Source organism: Corvus brachyrhynchos, unplaced genomic scaffold (assembly GCF_000691975.1).
Source record: "Corvus brachyrhynchos isolate BGI_N302 unplaced genomic scaffold, ASM69197v1 scaffold220, whole genome shotgun sequence".
NCBI lineage: Eukaryota > Metazoa > Chordata > Aves > Passeriformes > Corvidae > Corvus > Corvus brachyrhynchos.
The window spans coordinates 7,972,615-7,988,352 of record NW_008236209.1 but is presented as its reverse complement, the minus strand read 5'-3'; the positions used below and the strand labels follow the sequence as shown (position 1 = coordinate 7,988,352).

General features: G+C 47.9%; 1 protein-coding gene across 6 annotated transcripts in view; it reads right to left on the bottom strand.

The window, feature by feature from the left end:
• FRMD7 (FERM domain containing 7) overlaps positions 1-15,732 on the bottom strand; it is a 19,113-nt gene extending 3,381 nt beyond the window's left edge. For 3 of the 6 annotated variants that reach the window (XM_017743301.1, XM_017743317.1, XM_017743325.1), the window contains exons 1-7: positions 4,341-8,420; positions 3,951-3,993; positions 2,661-2,739; positions 1,907-2,004; positions 1,664-1,778; positions 1,324-1,471; positions 86-181 (exon numbers count right to left, since the gene is read on the bottom strand). In XM_017743301.1, coding sequence (XP_017598790.1) covers positions 86-181; positions 1,324-1,471; positions 1,664-1,778; positions 1,907-2,004; positions 2,661-2,739; positions 3,951-3,993; positions 4,341-4,565 — 804 coding nt within the window. In that variant the 5' untranslated portion in view covers positions 4,566-8,420. The other 3 variants (XM_017743309.1, XM_008642599.2, XM_017743305.1) reach the window with 3 other exon arrangements.
• Positions 15,733-15,738: the final 6 nt, after the last annotated feature.

Sequence of the window (15,738 nt, the reverse complement as noted above, 5' to 3'; positions counted from 1 at the left end):
CAAAACTGGGGACTTTGTGTGGCTGACCTTCCATCCACAGCTGTCTGCTCCTGAGCCCAGCAGCTGCCTGTGGCGTGGTACTTACAGAGATGTTTGCATGGAGCTTGATGAGAAAATGCTTCCTCTTGAAACTCAGTTTGCGAATTTTGGACCAGTTGAAGGTGTTGATCTTTGTATTGCCCTGCAAGAACAAACACAGCAGTTATAGCTGGATGGAGCAACCTATAAATACAGAAATGCAGTGGGCCAAGGCCTGAGCTCACAGGACACTGCATGAAACTCCAATGCAGCTCTTGGACCTGCTGGTGTCTGGGGAAAGGGTGTTGGGGTTTGGTGTTGACCACCTCATCAGCTGGCTCTACAAGTAGAAATTGAGGTTCAGGGCTTAACTCTGCCTGCTGAAGCTCTTTGCAAAACTCCAGGATGCTAAGACAAACCTCAGAGAGGTCAAGGCAGGGAGTCCTATCTGTGCCAGCTCAAATGTCATGGCAGAATCACCCCTCCAAAGAAATAAGATTCTCCCCTCCCTTGCTGGGAAGTGTAGCAGTGCTCAGCTCACCCCCACACCTTTAGACCTGCTTTAAGCAGGCTGCAAGCACACTTTATCCTGTTACCATTTTGCAATAAGTTAGATGCAGCTACAAAACACTGTCATGGGAGAACCGGGATAAATTGTGTTACTCCACTCTGTGGCACCAGGACTCTCTCAGCTTTCTGGGAGAGCCCAGATTTTAATGGACTCACAAATGCTCTAAGCATGCGTGAGGGGCATTTATGGCTCTGAAAAAATAACCGGGTCTGGCAGCACTAATTACAAACAGCAGACCCACAGCTAGGTTTTATGTTTGGTATATTTTTCTTTTTGCTGTGACAAGATGTTCCCAGGTTGAAATCAGCTGGTGTAGGAGCAGAGCACTGCCTCGTGCTGGCTATGAGGAAGTCTGTATTTACTGTGCAGTTCGGCTGTGATTACAGCGTGACGTAATTGCACAGACGTGGGAGGCTATTTTTGCTGGAAGATTCCACGGTGAACACATGTGACAGAGCCATGGAACATGTGCTCACACGGCCACCACTCTCATGGGACAAGGGCCAGCAGAGCTGGGGAAGGTTCAGTGACACACAGTGGGTGCTGGGGGACAGTGGGGCTGAGCCCCACAGCCACATCCCAGAGCATCACCTTCACCCCCAAGGTCTGTGGAACACATGCCCTCTTGTAGGATTTGAGAGAGTCTGGAGCACTCTAAGCGGAGAAGGGTCACCTCCAGCTGGAGAGGCCACCCCGCCTGGGTGCTGGCAGCCACCCCTGAACCCCGGGGTCACCTGCAACACCAGCACTCCCATGTGTGTCACAGCCAGGTTGATCTGTGTCCCCTCGCCATCACTGGCGGGGTGCGGGCGGATTCCGTACATCTCCAGCTTCCTGGCCACGTCCAGCAGCTGAATGTCCGACTCGGCAGGCGTCTTCCCTCTGGAGACACGAACGCACAGGAAGCAACATGAGTGAGAAGGCAGATGCTGAAATGGGCTGAAAAAAATGCCATTTTGTATGTGCTGGCATCACACCCACCCCACTGCCCGCCTTGCCTGCTGATGGGAACATCCTGTCAGCAGACTCCATCAGGGGATTTGTGTGAATGGCAGTGTATGGAGCAGCCCTTACCTGTGTCTCCGGTGGTAGTGCATGATCTTGTTGTCTAGGTACTCCTGGTTGGGCAGGTACCTGTGTGTGGCCAGGTGCTGCTGGTCTGTCTCCTCATGGAAGTCACCCACCTCGGCTTTGGGGACACAGGGAGAGCATGGATTAGACTGTGAGGGGTCAGTGCAGTGGGAACCCCTGGCTACACAGCCAAAGCCTGTCCCCAGGGAAGGGGCACTGTCCCTGCAGGCACTTGCTTGCCCTTACACTGCAACAGGTGGGAGATGATCAGCGCCGTGCTCTTGTCACTACAGGGCAGCCGCCCCTGTGCCAGGTCCTTCTTGATCTGGAGGGTGAACAGGTACCTGTAGAGAGGGACAGGAGCATGCCCTGGGGGGAACTGGGTGCTGGGCTGAACCACGAGGGCCATGCCTGTTCCCATGTCTCAACCCATGGGATACGCGTCCACAGGGTCACAGGAGGAGCATGCAGCCCCTGCAGAAGGCTGCAGCTGGGCACCACCATGACCAGTACATCCCTGTACATTGAAATGTTCATTAGTAGATTTCAGAATTAACATTCCTTTCTGTTTTGGAGGGCATTTGCCTCTCTTTGGGCTGACGTTCTGCAGAAGCACTGTCTTGGTTTTATTCTTAGTCCCTGTTTGCAATGCTTTCTCTAAAATTGTAAGAGCTAACAATGTAATTTTTAAAAATAAAACTGTTCTTTCAGAACACAGGTTGAGGCAGGAGCTGGACTGAGCAGTCAGACTCTGTGCCCAACTGCTAAAGCATTTGGCAGTAAACAAATTGCAGCCTCATAAGACAGCTGATCTTTCAAGTGGACTGTGTTTAAAAACAGAGGATCAAGAAAAGATATCCTCTGGTTTTGTTCTGTAAACAGTATACTTAGGATACTTAGGATAATCACTGCTCACAGACAGGCTGCGGTGGATAAAGAATTAACACACTGCAAAAACACAGAACTGTGTGGTAAGAAAGTAATAAAACAAGTGCTGTACCTGGTCAGTTCTTCTCTCAGGTGGCCAGGGTCCACTGGGAAAAATTTCACCATAAATTTGAAAAGAACCTCCTTAGGATCTTAAAACACAACATCTTCATAAGTTTTCTTTTACATGTCTATTGAGAACATTTACAACTCTCTTTACACATGCTGCCTCCTTACAGAGTAAATTAATCTGGACCCTTACAAACTTACAGACTGCCCCCCATCCCCAAAACCAGCCTGCCCAGGCCCCCAGTATTACCAGTGGACGAAAATAGGGATTTCTATATCTAAAGAGTACTAAAGAGAAAATGCCTCAGCAATTCTTTAAATTGCAAAAATGCCTGTTGGGAGGGGGTTTCCATGAAATGGTGCCAGGGAGCATGGCCAGAGCCTTGGTGTAATTGCCATCACTGAGGCTGTGTGTTAAACTCAGCCCTCCAAACACTTGAGGTGCAACAGCTCCCATAGGAGGCTGCTTGGGCAAAGGTTTTTTGTGGGATGAGTGAGAACAAGCAGCCAAGCCCAAGGCAAAGTGCGTGGAGGGAGGGAGGCAATTATGCAAGCACTGACTGCCACAAAACACCCAGAAGGCACATGGTAAAGGAAATAGGTGCCTGAAATAATTCCAATTGTGGTGCACCCAGAAAGAGAAGGCTCCTTATCAGGCTTTCCTCTTTCAGGGAAATTCATGCAAACACTGTTCTGCAGCCTCCCCATGGCAAAGACTGGGTTCATGGCCTCAAGCTCTCAGTCACCTCCCAGCCATTGTGTACTTGGGGAAAATATTACAGGGATGGAAAGAGGCCTGTGCTGAAAGGGGCACTATGTTAACACTGGTCAAGGCCAGGAATTCAGGTCAGGCTCTGCAGCATCTCTGTGGGGCTGGGGAGGAGTGGCAGAGCCTGCGGGGCACAGGGGGGACCCTGCCTTATGCAGGTGCCTGGGCTGCTCTGAGCTGCAAAGGGAAAAGGAGGGCATGCAGGAGCAGCGCCTGTCACACTGCCAGCATGGCCATGCAGGCACTCAGCCACCCCTGCTCCTCTGCCAAGCTGTCAGGTTATGAACAGCTCCAGCCTAAAAGGGTGCAGATACCAGATTGCAAAGGCAGTGGTATTTCCACGGGATTTTGTATGGACTGAGGTGTCCTTGCAAACAGTCCTGCCCAACCTCACCCTCTAAAATGAGCTCAGGTGTGTGCTGGAAGCTAGAGATCCTGTCCCCAAGCAACAACATTGCATGAATGTGTCTGTGCTAGACTGTCATTGGTAGTGATTTAGAAGAATTCTATTCTTGAAATACTTACTTTTGACTTGCTTTGTTATGGGTTTTAGTGGTTCCAACCAGACCTGAAATGAAGCAGTGAAGAGCTGGGTGAATAAACAGCACAACCGATGGGGAATAAAAGTCGCAGCACCATGGTGGAATGCAAAATGAAACTGTTGGCCAGCTTGGCTGCTGTGACAAGTGTCCTGCTGGGCAGCCACACAGGGATGGCTATGGATAGACCCCACGAGCTGTAGATATCACTGGGGCTTGTGATGCCCCTCCTAACTCCCATCTTCAAGGTTTTTCTGCCATCATACCAAAACTTTCTATTTAAGTTCTCCATTTGGAATTTCAGGGAGGTGCTAACAATCCCCCAGCCATGCAGGCGATGGCTGCTCTGGGGCCCTGCACTGCTGGCTGCACTCACCTGGTTCCCAGCCTGGCTGTGAAACTCCAGCCCGAAGTACTCCCTCTCTGCAAGGTTGAGGTGGCTGCAGGTGAGGTTGAAGAGCGCTTTCCCACAGGATTTTTGCTGGCAAACAAACACAGCACAGAAGCAACAGGTTAGGCAATGCTGATAGCAGCCATGATGGGATTTCAGAGAGACAGGGAGAAGCTTCAGCTCCCTGCCTTCAACCCCTTTCCTGACCATGTAGCAGCAATACCTTACTCAATAAATGCTGTTGTCTTCAGCATGTACAATAGGACAACTGCATGCTGTGTTCCCTGCTTTTGGGAATCAGATTCCTTCCCATCACTTCTCTCCCTTATTAACGTAAACCAGAAAGGAAAGCAAGAGAAAAGAAACCTTGTTTTGACTCACTGTTTGCAACTATCACTGTCTGGGCAGTTCTGTCCCTGGCAAACCAGTGAGTGATCCCCAGGACCATCACCTGCCTGAACCAGGGACAGCCGTGGCAAACGTGCTTAATTAAGAGCCAACAGGAGCAGACCTCAAACATGTGCAGTGAGTCCGTGTGCCCCAACAACCGGGGATGAGCTACTATTATGGTTAATGGTGATTAACAGCAACAGGACCAGAAATCCTGTGCCATGGGCTCTGAGTCATCCATGAGTTTTAGCAATATGAATTAAGTGGCACTACATGCTGATAAGGGAGGCCAGGATGTAGTTATTCCCAGTAAACAGAAGCACTTGGAGGGTGTTTTCTTGACTTGTTGCCGTGCTGTATGACACAGCTGGAGAACAAACCAGGAGACCCCTGACTCTGGAAAATGCTCCAGACAGCACCAAAAATTAAGATGGCAGTGACCCACCCCATCAAAACCCTGATATGCCTTCATCAGTTTGTCAAAAGCAGACCAAAAAGAAGTATGGGTTATTGCAAAAAGCAAGCTGAAGCAGAGAGGCCAGGTTAGACAGCTGCTAAATTATGGCATTTTGGGTGATGGAGGGGAAGAGAGGCTGCGGCTCCCTGTGGCAGTGGCTGTTCCCAGCAAGGACTGGAGGGACCTGGCTTCTGGTGGCGATGCGCACTAATAACCACCTTTCAGGGCTTCTTCTGGCATGAAATTGCAGTCTCTGTGCTGAAAGGCTGCAGAAAGGTGATAGCGTAATAACAGTACTCGTTCTGCAGCACTCCTGGTTCTCCTCAAAATTACTGGATCACAAGGGTAATTAAAACAACTATAAATGTTTATTTCCAAGCTAGCATTTTCTAGCATGAAAGGCCTTGGCCTTTGTCAGGCAGCCAGGAAGGACAAGCACTACTGGGTTATTACCTACCATATGTCTGCTGGGAGCAACCCACTCTGCTCCAAGCCCACCACTACCCAGGGCAAGCACCATGGGACAGGAACAGTCCCAAACCCAGGAAAACCTGCTCACTGGGAGACATAGCCCTGCTGCTGCAGGGGCTGCTTTAGAAGCAGCCTTTCTCTTGTAGAGGGTTGCTTGCAGGTGTCCTGTCCCGGATTTTGGGGTGCTGAGGCCAGTGCTGCCTAAAGCACTGGGGTACAGTGATGCTCAGCAGCATCAGCCGTGCATTGCACCAAGTGAGAGAGGTGGGTGCTGTGCTGGAGGAGCACAGTGCAAGGCAGAAGCATGACGTGTGGAGCTGTTCGTCCCATGTCCAAGCCTACATGTGCCTCAGAGAATGATGCAGGACCAGGTGAGCAACCACAGGCAGAAACCTCAGAGTAGAAGGTGAAAATGAGAGGCTGCACCGGCTCCTCCTCTCCTCGGTGAAAGCATCTGGGACTGTGAGCAGAATCAGAAAGCCAGAGGCACTTCCAGAGGTAGATAGCAACATGGGACACACACACGACCCTGTGCCCAGAGGGACTCTGGCAGCACCTGCAGTCCAACGGCAAAGCCCCTATCTGTAGCGTTCCCCATAGGACAGGCTGCTACACCCAGGTCTGTAGTTTAAGAGTGAGCAACAGCTCGTGGGATTTGGTGTGATCTTTTCCCACCACCCTGGGAGATGCCTGCCCTAACAGGTGTGCTGCAGCCAGCACATGGTGTCACGCACCAAAAGCCCTAAGGCTCCCTGTGCCCTCGCTCCTCTGCCACCAGCCCCACACACCTCCTTGTCAAGGAATTTCCAGCTTTACAAGGGACACATGACCACAGGAGACTCTGTCCTTCACTCAGCCTCAGCAACTGGTTTTTCTGGGCTTGTTTGGTTTGCCTAGCAGCATCCCAGGCTCAGCCATGGGGTGCTCAGCAGGGAGGACACAGTGGGGATGTTCAGAGATCTGCCAAGCCCCTTCCTTCCCCTGCCCTGGGGGCTCAGACCTGTCATCCTGGGAACCAACTCCAGTGCTCAGCTGAAAGAAATCCTGGGAACTCAGCAGTCCCAACTGTCAGCAAGGACGCAGATGAAGGCAGAAGCCTTCCTGGGTCAGCATCCAGCACCAGGAGAGGAACTTATTCTCATGCAAAGCAGCCTGGAAATGAGACCTTGCTGCACATGCCAGCAGCTGTGACACCCATGTGAGGCAGGTAGAGATGTTTACACTGAGCATGAGGTGCAGGGGGAATCAGGCCTGCTGTGTTTTCTCTCTTTTGTCCTTTTCCCTCCCATTATACTGAAGTACTCCACATTCAAAAGAGCTTTCTAAAGTCAGAAGGGGTTTAGGAAGAGTTGCTTAAAATATCTGCTCAAAACTTAGCCCAAAGCAGTCCTTTTGTACTGGAGAAGTCACTAATTCAGCTATTCATTTGTTGTACCCACACAGCAGCAAATGCATGAAATGCCTAAAAGGGGTTTCCAATACCATTGCATGCTAAAAAAGGAAATGACCAGGAGTTCCTCTAATGGAAGTGATTTGCTGCACTAACATGTTGTGCAGAGCTATAGTGCTGTGTTTCAAGCAAATAAGAAAACAGAGATGGAAAAAAATGCAGCAACATTGTACCAGCAGCATCTTTTAAATTGTGTCTCACTATGACCTGATCTAATCAATGGGGGGAGGAGGGGAAGGCATTTTAAATTGACTAGTCTCATTTTTAAGCTGTCTCCTGGACTAGGATAGATTAATTAAACTAAATCAAACAATTTCCATACTGTATCAAGGGATGGAATTGCTTTATAATCCACTTTTTTGCAAAATACTATCACAAAGAAATGGAGCTGTACATCCAAGAGAGCAGTTTTCAGGCTGTGCTATAAACCAGAGAACAAGGACCATATCAGAAAAGCAACAAAACTTGACAAAAAGCCTGTTTTGTATTAAACACTCTGGTCCCACAGGAGATGCAGGTAAGTACTAGAATAAATCTACTTGAATTAGCTAATTCAATTAGCTACTGTGATTATCAAACCCTAACCAACAGTAAATGTCCAATCACACTTGTAAAAAGATGCTTCCAACACACAGTCAAGACATATCTGCTTTTAGTTATATCTATACACATATGCATAAATCTAACACCATAGATATTAATACCTAACATTCTAAACCCAGTTCAGAGCTACCATTTGTTAAATGTGAATTATTATTCACAGTGTGTTGTAGGACACTGCCATGCAGAAAATAAGATACAGCTGAGGATTTTTCCTCAGCTATTCACAAAACCACACAGTTTTCTTTTTCAACTGAATGCCCAGGAAGAGATGTGTGCAGATGTTTCTTGCCAGGGATAACTTGGACAAATATGCTATTTTTATTCTGTTCCCAGACTTTACTTTCTTGCTGAATGTTTACCCTGGCAACCAGATAAATGAGAGAACTCAACACTTGTCAAGACCATCACTTCATATTAACTGATTTACTAAAGATGACACCAGATAAGTAAAAGCCATTCCTCCTTCTTCATAAATAATGCCAATAACAGAGGAGCGTAGGAGTGTGTTGATACCAAAAAACCACTTACCAATTAGTACTATAACCTTTCATTTTGAATTTGAGATTGGTTTTCTTGTTTGTTTGCTGGTGTTTTTTTAAAGCTGAAAACCAGAAGCTATAAGAGACCATGCAATTATTGAGAGCAGCAATGACTTATTAATTAACACCAAAAAACCAGTAAGAATATGATACCCACTTACATCAACTACAAAGATCTTCTGTGAATCATCCAGGAACTGAACTTTCAGGTGCAGCATCCTCGAGCATGCAGCTGGGTGTGTGGCAGGCACGGCAGTTCTAGCGGTGTGAGCCAGGAGCTGGGAAGGAAGCCCTGACTGCTCTTGCACACATAATTCCCTCTCAGCTGGATGGAGAAGGCTGCAGTCACAGATGTGGAGCAGATGCTGGAGCAGACAAGCTGACTGCCTAAAAACTAATTCAAAAATACCGCAACAAACCAATACCTACCTTGGTTTAAATGTCACCACTGCAATAAAGGATGTTTTCTGCCTGTGAATTATGGGTGTACTAATTAGGGGGAAGATTGGCAGTAATGGGGCTGAGATAAACACTGGGCTGGGATAAACAGCTGGTAGTGAGCAATGCAAGGGCAAAGCAACCCATGCTTGGTACCACAGGGTTAGGGGAGAAGAGCTGAGCATCTCTCCTGCCAAAGTCACCCAGCAGTGAGTGTCACCTTTGCTCTGCTCTAGTTAAGGCACACTGGGAGAGCAGCTGGCTGGCAGCTGTCCTGGCTCCATGGGGTGGGCAGATCATGTCCTGTCCACTGAGCGATGTGTCAATGGGCTGATGTACTTCACCAGAGAGTGGAAAATGTTTCCAGCTGGACTCAAAACCAGTTGTGAGTCCTTCCTGGAGAGGCAGAGGATAACCTGCTCCTAATTCCCAGCTCACATCCTGGTTGAGCAGCTTAGTGAAGTCTCATAAGCCTTTGAGACAACCTGGTTCCCAATTCAAATCTGAAAAGCCCATGTCCCCACTCATCAGCTCGTCCTCGGGGTGCCAGAGCCAGCCACCCACCCTCAGACCCCCAGGCTCAGCCCAGGCTGCTGTGGGCAGCCTCGCTTCATGTGGTGGTGAGAACATTTGTGCTGCTTCTCTGCCCCAGGTGCTGCAGGGCCACGATGAGCTGTCTGACCCCCCTGGCTCCTCTCACCCATCAGAGACCCCCTCACTGAGCTTCTGGGTGAAAGCAGCCTTTGGGCAGCAGCCCCCATTTTCAGAAAGAAATGCACTGAGCCGTGCCAAAGGCAGGCACTGGACTGTCATAGGGGATCATTATTGTTGCTGCTGGAAAAAGTCACAACCACACATGATCCTGTGGGACCCAGAGTGATAGAAACACAGCTTGGCAAATCAAAAAAGCTGCATTTAGAGCTCCCTTGCCTGCTTCTGCTGAAACTTCCACTGTAAGTCACTCCAGACCATTCGCCATGGCCTCTCTTACACTTCCCTAATATTCCTGGGGTTGTCAGGACAGACACTGTCAGGGCAACATAATACCTTGTCATCTCTGGTGCAGAGAAAACAAACATAGAGGTTTTATCCACAGAAAAAATGTATAAGTCTTCTGCTAACCAGGACAAAAAGGAGCCTGAAAGTCAAAGCCAACCTGCTGTTCCCTGCAAAGCTGCTCCACAAAGCAGATGAGTCCATCAAGCTCCACTGCCAGGACGGGATGGCTATGGCCCACATGCCAGCACCATGTCAAGGACCAAATTTCCAGCGCTGCACGTGGCCCTGGGGTCTGAGCTCTTTGTGTCAGGAGAAGGGCAGCATCACGTACAAACCATCCGGGGGAGCTGTGAGTGTACTTTCCCTCTGCAGTTTAAAATGTTTGTGCTGTCAAACATTGACAGGCACCAAGGAGAAGAGCAGCTCTCCTGAGTGGCTCTCACATCACAGGCACAGCTCCGCACTGGGAGCACAGCAGGGACACTGGACTGGCAGAAGGGATGTATGGGGGTGCAATAGAGGACCCCCCAAAGCCCAGAAGAAGCCAAGTCTCTCTGCTACAGGCTTTCCTGGCATGCCAGGGGTGCTGACCCTGGATTCCACAGATGCTGTTAGAAGCTGGGCACTGGCCAGTCAGGTTGTGGGTGGCAAAAACCAGTTTATTTCACTACCTTGCTATGAAGGAATAAGGCTGTGTTGGGTTAAACAGGACCTCTGGCCACCTAATAAAGCTATCCATGGACACAGCATGGAGACAGCAGCAGCAAACAGGATCAAACTACATAAACAAGAACTTTTTGGCATAGGATACTAAAGGACAGCAAGAAGACATGTGGAACAAGCAAGGTTTCCTTGGGGCATGAAGATTGTTGCTGTCCAAGCAGAGGAGAAACCTATTTTACCCCCATCTATCTCCTTCTGGAGGTGACTTGGGGGCCAGCCAGAACAGCACACAAGGGGAGCACCAGGAGTAATTCCAGCTCCTGGCCTGAGCCAGTGCCAAAGTCCAGCCTGGTATGTATGTCCTCCTTATCTGCAGGGGCAGGGAATAATGTGAAAACAGTGCAGGAAAGCACAGAACCCATGAAGGGCAAGCGCAACCATAGTGGCAGGTGGGGAGAGGATCCCAAGCAGCAGCACCAGAGCATGGTGGGGCCTGAGCAGCAGCATGTTGGAGTGAGTTCTGCTTCAGGGCAGCTTGCTCAGCCAGCTCAGCCGTTGTTTTTAAATACTCTGGACCTTGCTATCACCATCCTGCATTGCACCAGCTCTCCCAGGAAGGACTTTCTTCCACCGAGTGCATCTGACCCCGTATTAGGCCGGATGCATTGGCTCAGGGTCTTCTTGAGCCTCTCATATACCCTGCAGCTGGCTGGGATGGACTGAGCAGAACAAGAAATAAGAACTTTCCTTCCTCCCAAACCGTATTGCCCCTTTTTCCAAGGAGAATACTCACATCGACGTTTGGGGATTTCTCCTTTGATCCCTATTGGTGTTGGGGTGAGGGCAGCCCACAGGACACGGCAGAGAGCTGAGCACTGTAGCTACACCCTGCAGAGCCTCCCAGAATGGTGAGCCATTGTCACTGGGCAGAGAGTGAGCGAGTTCAGCTGCTGTTCTGGCTTGGGCCTGGGGATGGGTAAGGAAATGCCCCAAACATCCCCATTGCCTCCCCAGAGAGGAGCAGGCTGTGAGAGAAGCAGCTCTGGGAGAGAAGGGACGTAACATGCTACCCCAGCATCACTGCAGCTCTGTGCATTGCTGTCCCTTGGGCTTTGCCATGTTTATCTTTAAATTGGGTTTAGAGGAAAGGAAATGAAAATGGATAGATAAAGTCATTGAATAGAGATCTGCCAGGGGATTTTAAACTGTCCAAGAGGCAAGAACCCACATCCAGCTCGTTGCTGAGCAGAGAGAAGTGCACACTCAAAATGCCAGACAGGACTTGCCCAGGTAGACTTTAGTCACCTGTGATCTTTCATACACTCACATTTCACCTCCTCTTCCTCAACTGGAGCTGCCAGGAGAACATCCACGTTCCCTCCTCACCCAGCCATAACTCCCCCAACTGCAGGGGCAGGGAGCAACCCACCTCTTGGCTGCATCACTGAGAGCAGGCTCTGGCACAGCCAAAGTCCTTCTAAACAGCTCCAGGCTCCCACAGGATATCCCACCTGGTTAATGAATCCAAGGCATGGCACCGACACTGTAAACAGGAACATTTCTTTCCAGAATAGGGTACCTTCCACATCCCCCCTGCCTCTGCAGGAGGAATGTCTTCACTCTCAGCTGAGGTCCCAGCTTAAGAACAATTGGTTTAAACTTTTTATAGAATATACCCCTAAAAAAGTATTTTCAAAAAACAAAGCCTGAAAAAATTGAGTTTGTTTAGCTAAAAAGAGAAGAAAGGAACAACAATCACCTGATTGACGCAGGGCCACTCCAGAAGAATGGATCAGCTGTGTTCCCAAGCTAAAGAGAAAATGAAGATTTGCTGGAAATTGCAGGGAGGATGTGAGTTAGGTCCTAGGAAAGACCCTTAAACTGTGAGGCAGAAAAATACCGGAGGAAGCTGGAAAAACTAGGATTGTGCCTGTTAGGGACAGTCCAGGGACATGGTCCTTCCTTTAAACCTTTAACAATGATCATTGTTTTACATTTACTCCACAAATCACATTATATCTTCAGCATATCTCAACAGTTAGAGCTGACTCGCCATGTCCTGCCCTTCTAAAAACTTCTGCCCCAAAATTATTTCTTGACTATAATAAACAATGATACATTTACATTTTCATCAAATTTTGCTTGCCAACTATCTGACATCACTGTGCTGAAACTCATTACTCATAAGTAATCGCTGGGAAAACGGAAATAATTGCATTTTTTTATTTTGTGTTTTGGTGGGTTTCACCCATTAGCGTCCTACTACAGGATAAGACTTCTCTGAGCAGCATTTCGGTATCAGAAGGTGACATTATGCAGCAGCGTTTTCCTCTCAGGTTTGTCCCAGTCCCACCCAAGGCAAAATTAATGCAAAATTAATCTCATGCCCGAGAAATCATAGAATAAAAGTAAATCTTATTCTTGTGATTATATTTTTATTTCAGCTTCAGCAGCTAAGGTAAGTGGCTCTTTTTACCTACCTGCAATAACAGAGTAGGAAATCCCAAATAACCTCGATTATGCACTAGACGCCAAGCATAACTGCAATTCCAGACACCTGAGACAAATTAACCCTAAGTGGAACCCTTTGAAGTCCCAAAGCCCTGAAATAAAAATTTATTTCCATTTCTGTTCTGTTTTCAACCTGCACCGCACAGTGTTTGACTCCCAGGGCCGGAGCACCGCCACACTCTGAGCCATACCACCCCAGGACAAGCCACTTGTTGTTTCCACGCTCCCTCCCGTGGTGTTGATGGCGCCCCACAACAAACACAGGACAGGACTCGGTGTGCAGGGATAAGCAGGTCAGTCCAGCAATCACACATTCCAGTGTGCATCCATGGGCATTGCTGACTTTTCCTCCTTTTTCAGATTTTACATGCTATGTTAAAACTATTTTCAGGACTGCAGAAGGCAGCTTGCTGTAAGTAAATACAAATGACAACACAAGCTGTAGAAGAAACTAAATACCACCCTGACTCTGGTGATATCCAGAGATATCCACTTTATCTCATTTTTGATGTGCCAGTTGCACTCTTTTGTTGGCAGAGCTGTATAAAAAGCACCCTGTGATGTCTAATTCAAACAGGTCAAAGACATGAGAAGGCAATTTACGCAGCAAGAGAAAGCCCTCATAAATGTATTGAATCATAGGAGCACTGATGCCTCCAAGGGACTTGGGCATCGCACAGCATTCAGTGATTTCCAGCGGGGGCGATGCACCTCACCACACCTGTGTAGCAGTGCACAGCACTGGGCTGGTACCTTTCTTTTTTGCTGTCCTTTATTTTTTCACACATCGCTGAGTCACTTGCTAAGAACTAGGAAGGATCCTAAGCCAACAGCTTTGTCTGCGGAAGATGCCAAATTGAGTCTGCAATGCCAGGTGAAGAGGCTGAATCCTAGTGGAAAGGATAGAGTTCTAAGGAACTATGCTGCTTATTTTCATGACAGATGTGGTTTCCCTCTTGGCTCAAGACAAATAACTCTGGTTGAGTAAGCCTTGATTACATCTAGACAAAGAAACACACATGTTCTCCAGGTACCTCCAAGGCCAATGGGTCAGACCCATTCCACCATATGGATCTTGATCCTGAGTTTTATTAACACTTCCCTCCCAGGTAGCCCCTCAACCCCCACTCCTTTTTGTCCTTTTGTTCTTCCTCAAAATATTCTTATCACACTTCAGTCCCACCAGGGTGCATCAAATTCCAGGAATACAGCTCACAGCAGAGGGAAAGGCATGTTAAAGCCACTCTTCCCAGCAGGCAGTGTGGAAGACAATAGAGCAGTATCCACCTGAAGCTGGGAGTTTGGTACTTTTGTAGTGATCAAAGGTGATCCCCACTTCATGGCTCCTCTTCCAGGGCCTTCTGGCAGGTAGTGGCAGCTACAAGACACACATATTTCCAAAACCAGGAAACATTACTACATTGTGACTGTCCCAAGGTCTCAGGGGTACATTCACAAAATCTTTCTAGATTATTAAACTGGGCCCCTTGATGGAGCCATTTGGATGGCCTGTGATCCTGTGCTGACAACGACTTCACAGGACAGACAGCTGAAAGGAAAGGAAGGCAGCTGGACACCCAATCACTTCTAACCACAGCCTGACACTGGGCAGGCCCTGCAGCTAAAATCTTTCTTCTAACCTATTAAAACATCTGTATTACTGAGATTAGACCTAGAGCATTTAGCAAGGCTGTGCTAATTCCTGGAACAATGAATGGAAAATAATGACAGGATCAGAAATGTGACTGTGGTCACAGAGATATGGCGTTGCAAGGGACTTTAGAGATCCCATGTGACAGCCCAACACACGAAGGCAGGAGCTACATACGCCTCACACACTCCTTCCTCCAGCAGTGGTTATCCAATACCATCTTTGAAAATCCTTCACAATCCCACATAGCTGCAACTTGCTCCAGCAGTTACCTGTGCTCTGTGAGCAGCTTTCTCTCTTTTCCAACATAAATCAGCTTTGCTGAAAATTCAGTTAATTCCTTCTTGTTTTCCCGCAGGAGCCAGGCTGTCAGTGATTACACAATCATTATTAATTTGAAGAAAAAGGGTCAAAGATCTATCCCAGCAGTAGGATGAATCCCATGCTGATGATGGGATTCCAGTTCCCAAAAAAAACAAAAAAACAAGTAACCCTTAAGGAATGCCACAAACAGCGAGTGTATTTTCTCTTTTCTGGGCTGACCAAATAATTTAAACCTAATGTCAAGGTAGATCTTCTAAGGACATAAAACTGTATGAACTAGTCAGCTTAGCAGCAGGAAAAAAGAAACAATTTCTGGAAGAGCCAGAAATTTCCCAGAAAGCTGATTGTTTGCTTTACTGAGTTGCAGTCGTAATCAATTAAACCTTTCCGTAGAAGCATGAGTCTTAAGACTGAACAAGTTACACTGTAGTTTCACAAATGTATGAAATACTAATCCTTTTCATAAGTCTGAGAATTTTTCAACTTTGTTATTTAAGTTCTAGTCCACTTATTTATTTACATGCAAGAAGTCAGATTTCAAAATTATTGTACAACGCTGGTGCATCTGATTCCAAGCAAGTCCAAGCACCTCAACATCTCTAATACACCCTTCCCCATAGGCCCCAGGAGGGAAGCGCTACAGTTAGAATTTTTCTTCCCAGGCAAGAACAATTGAGGTCACCCAGTGACTGGCAGTCTTGTGGAGTCTCAAATCCCACGCAAGCCTTATTACTAGAAATATGCTTAAGAGGAAGTAAGGCACTACTAGAGAGCTGTCACAGCACACACAGACTGAGCCAACAGAACACCAAGGAGCACAGACATGCCACAAACCAAACAAACAGCAAAGCCCCTCCTTTGAGTGAGTATTTTACAGGTTCCGGCAA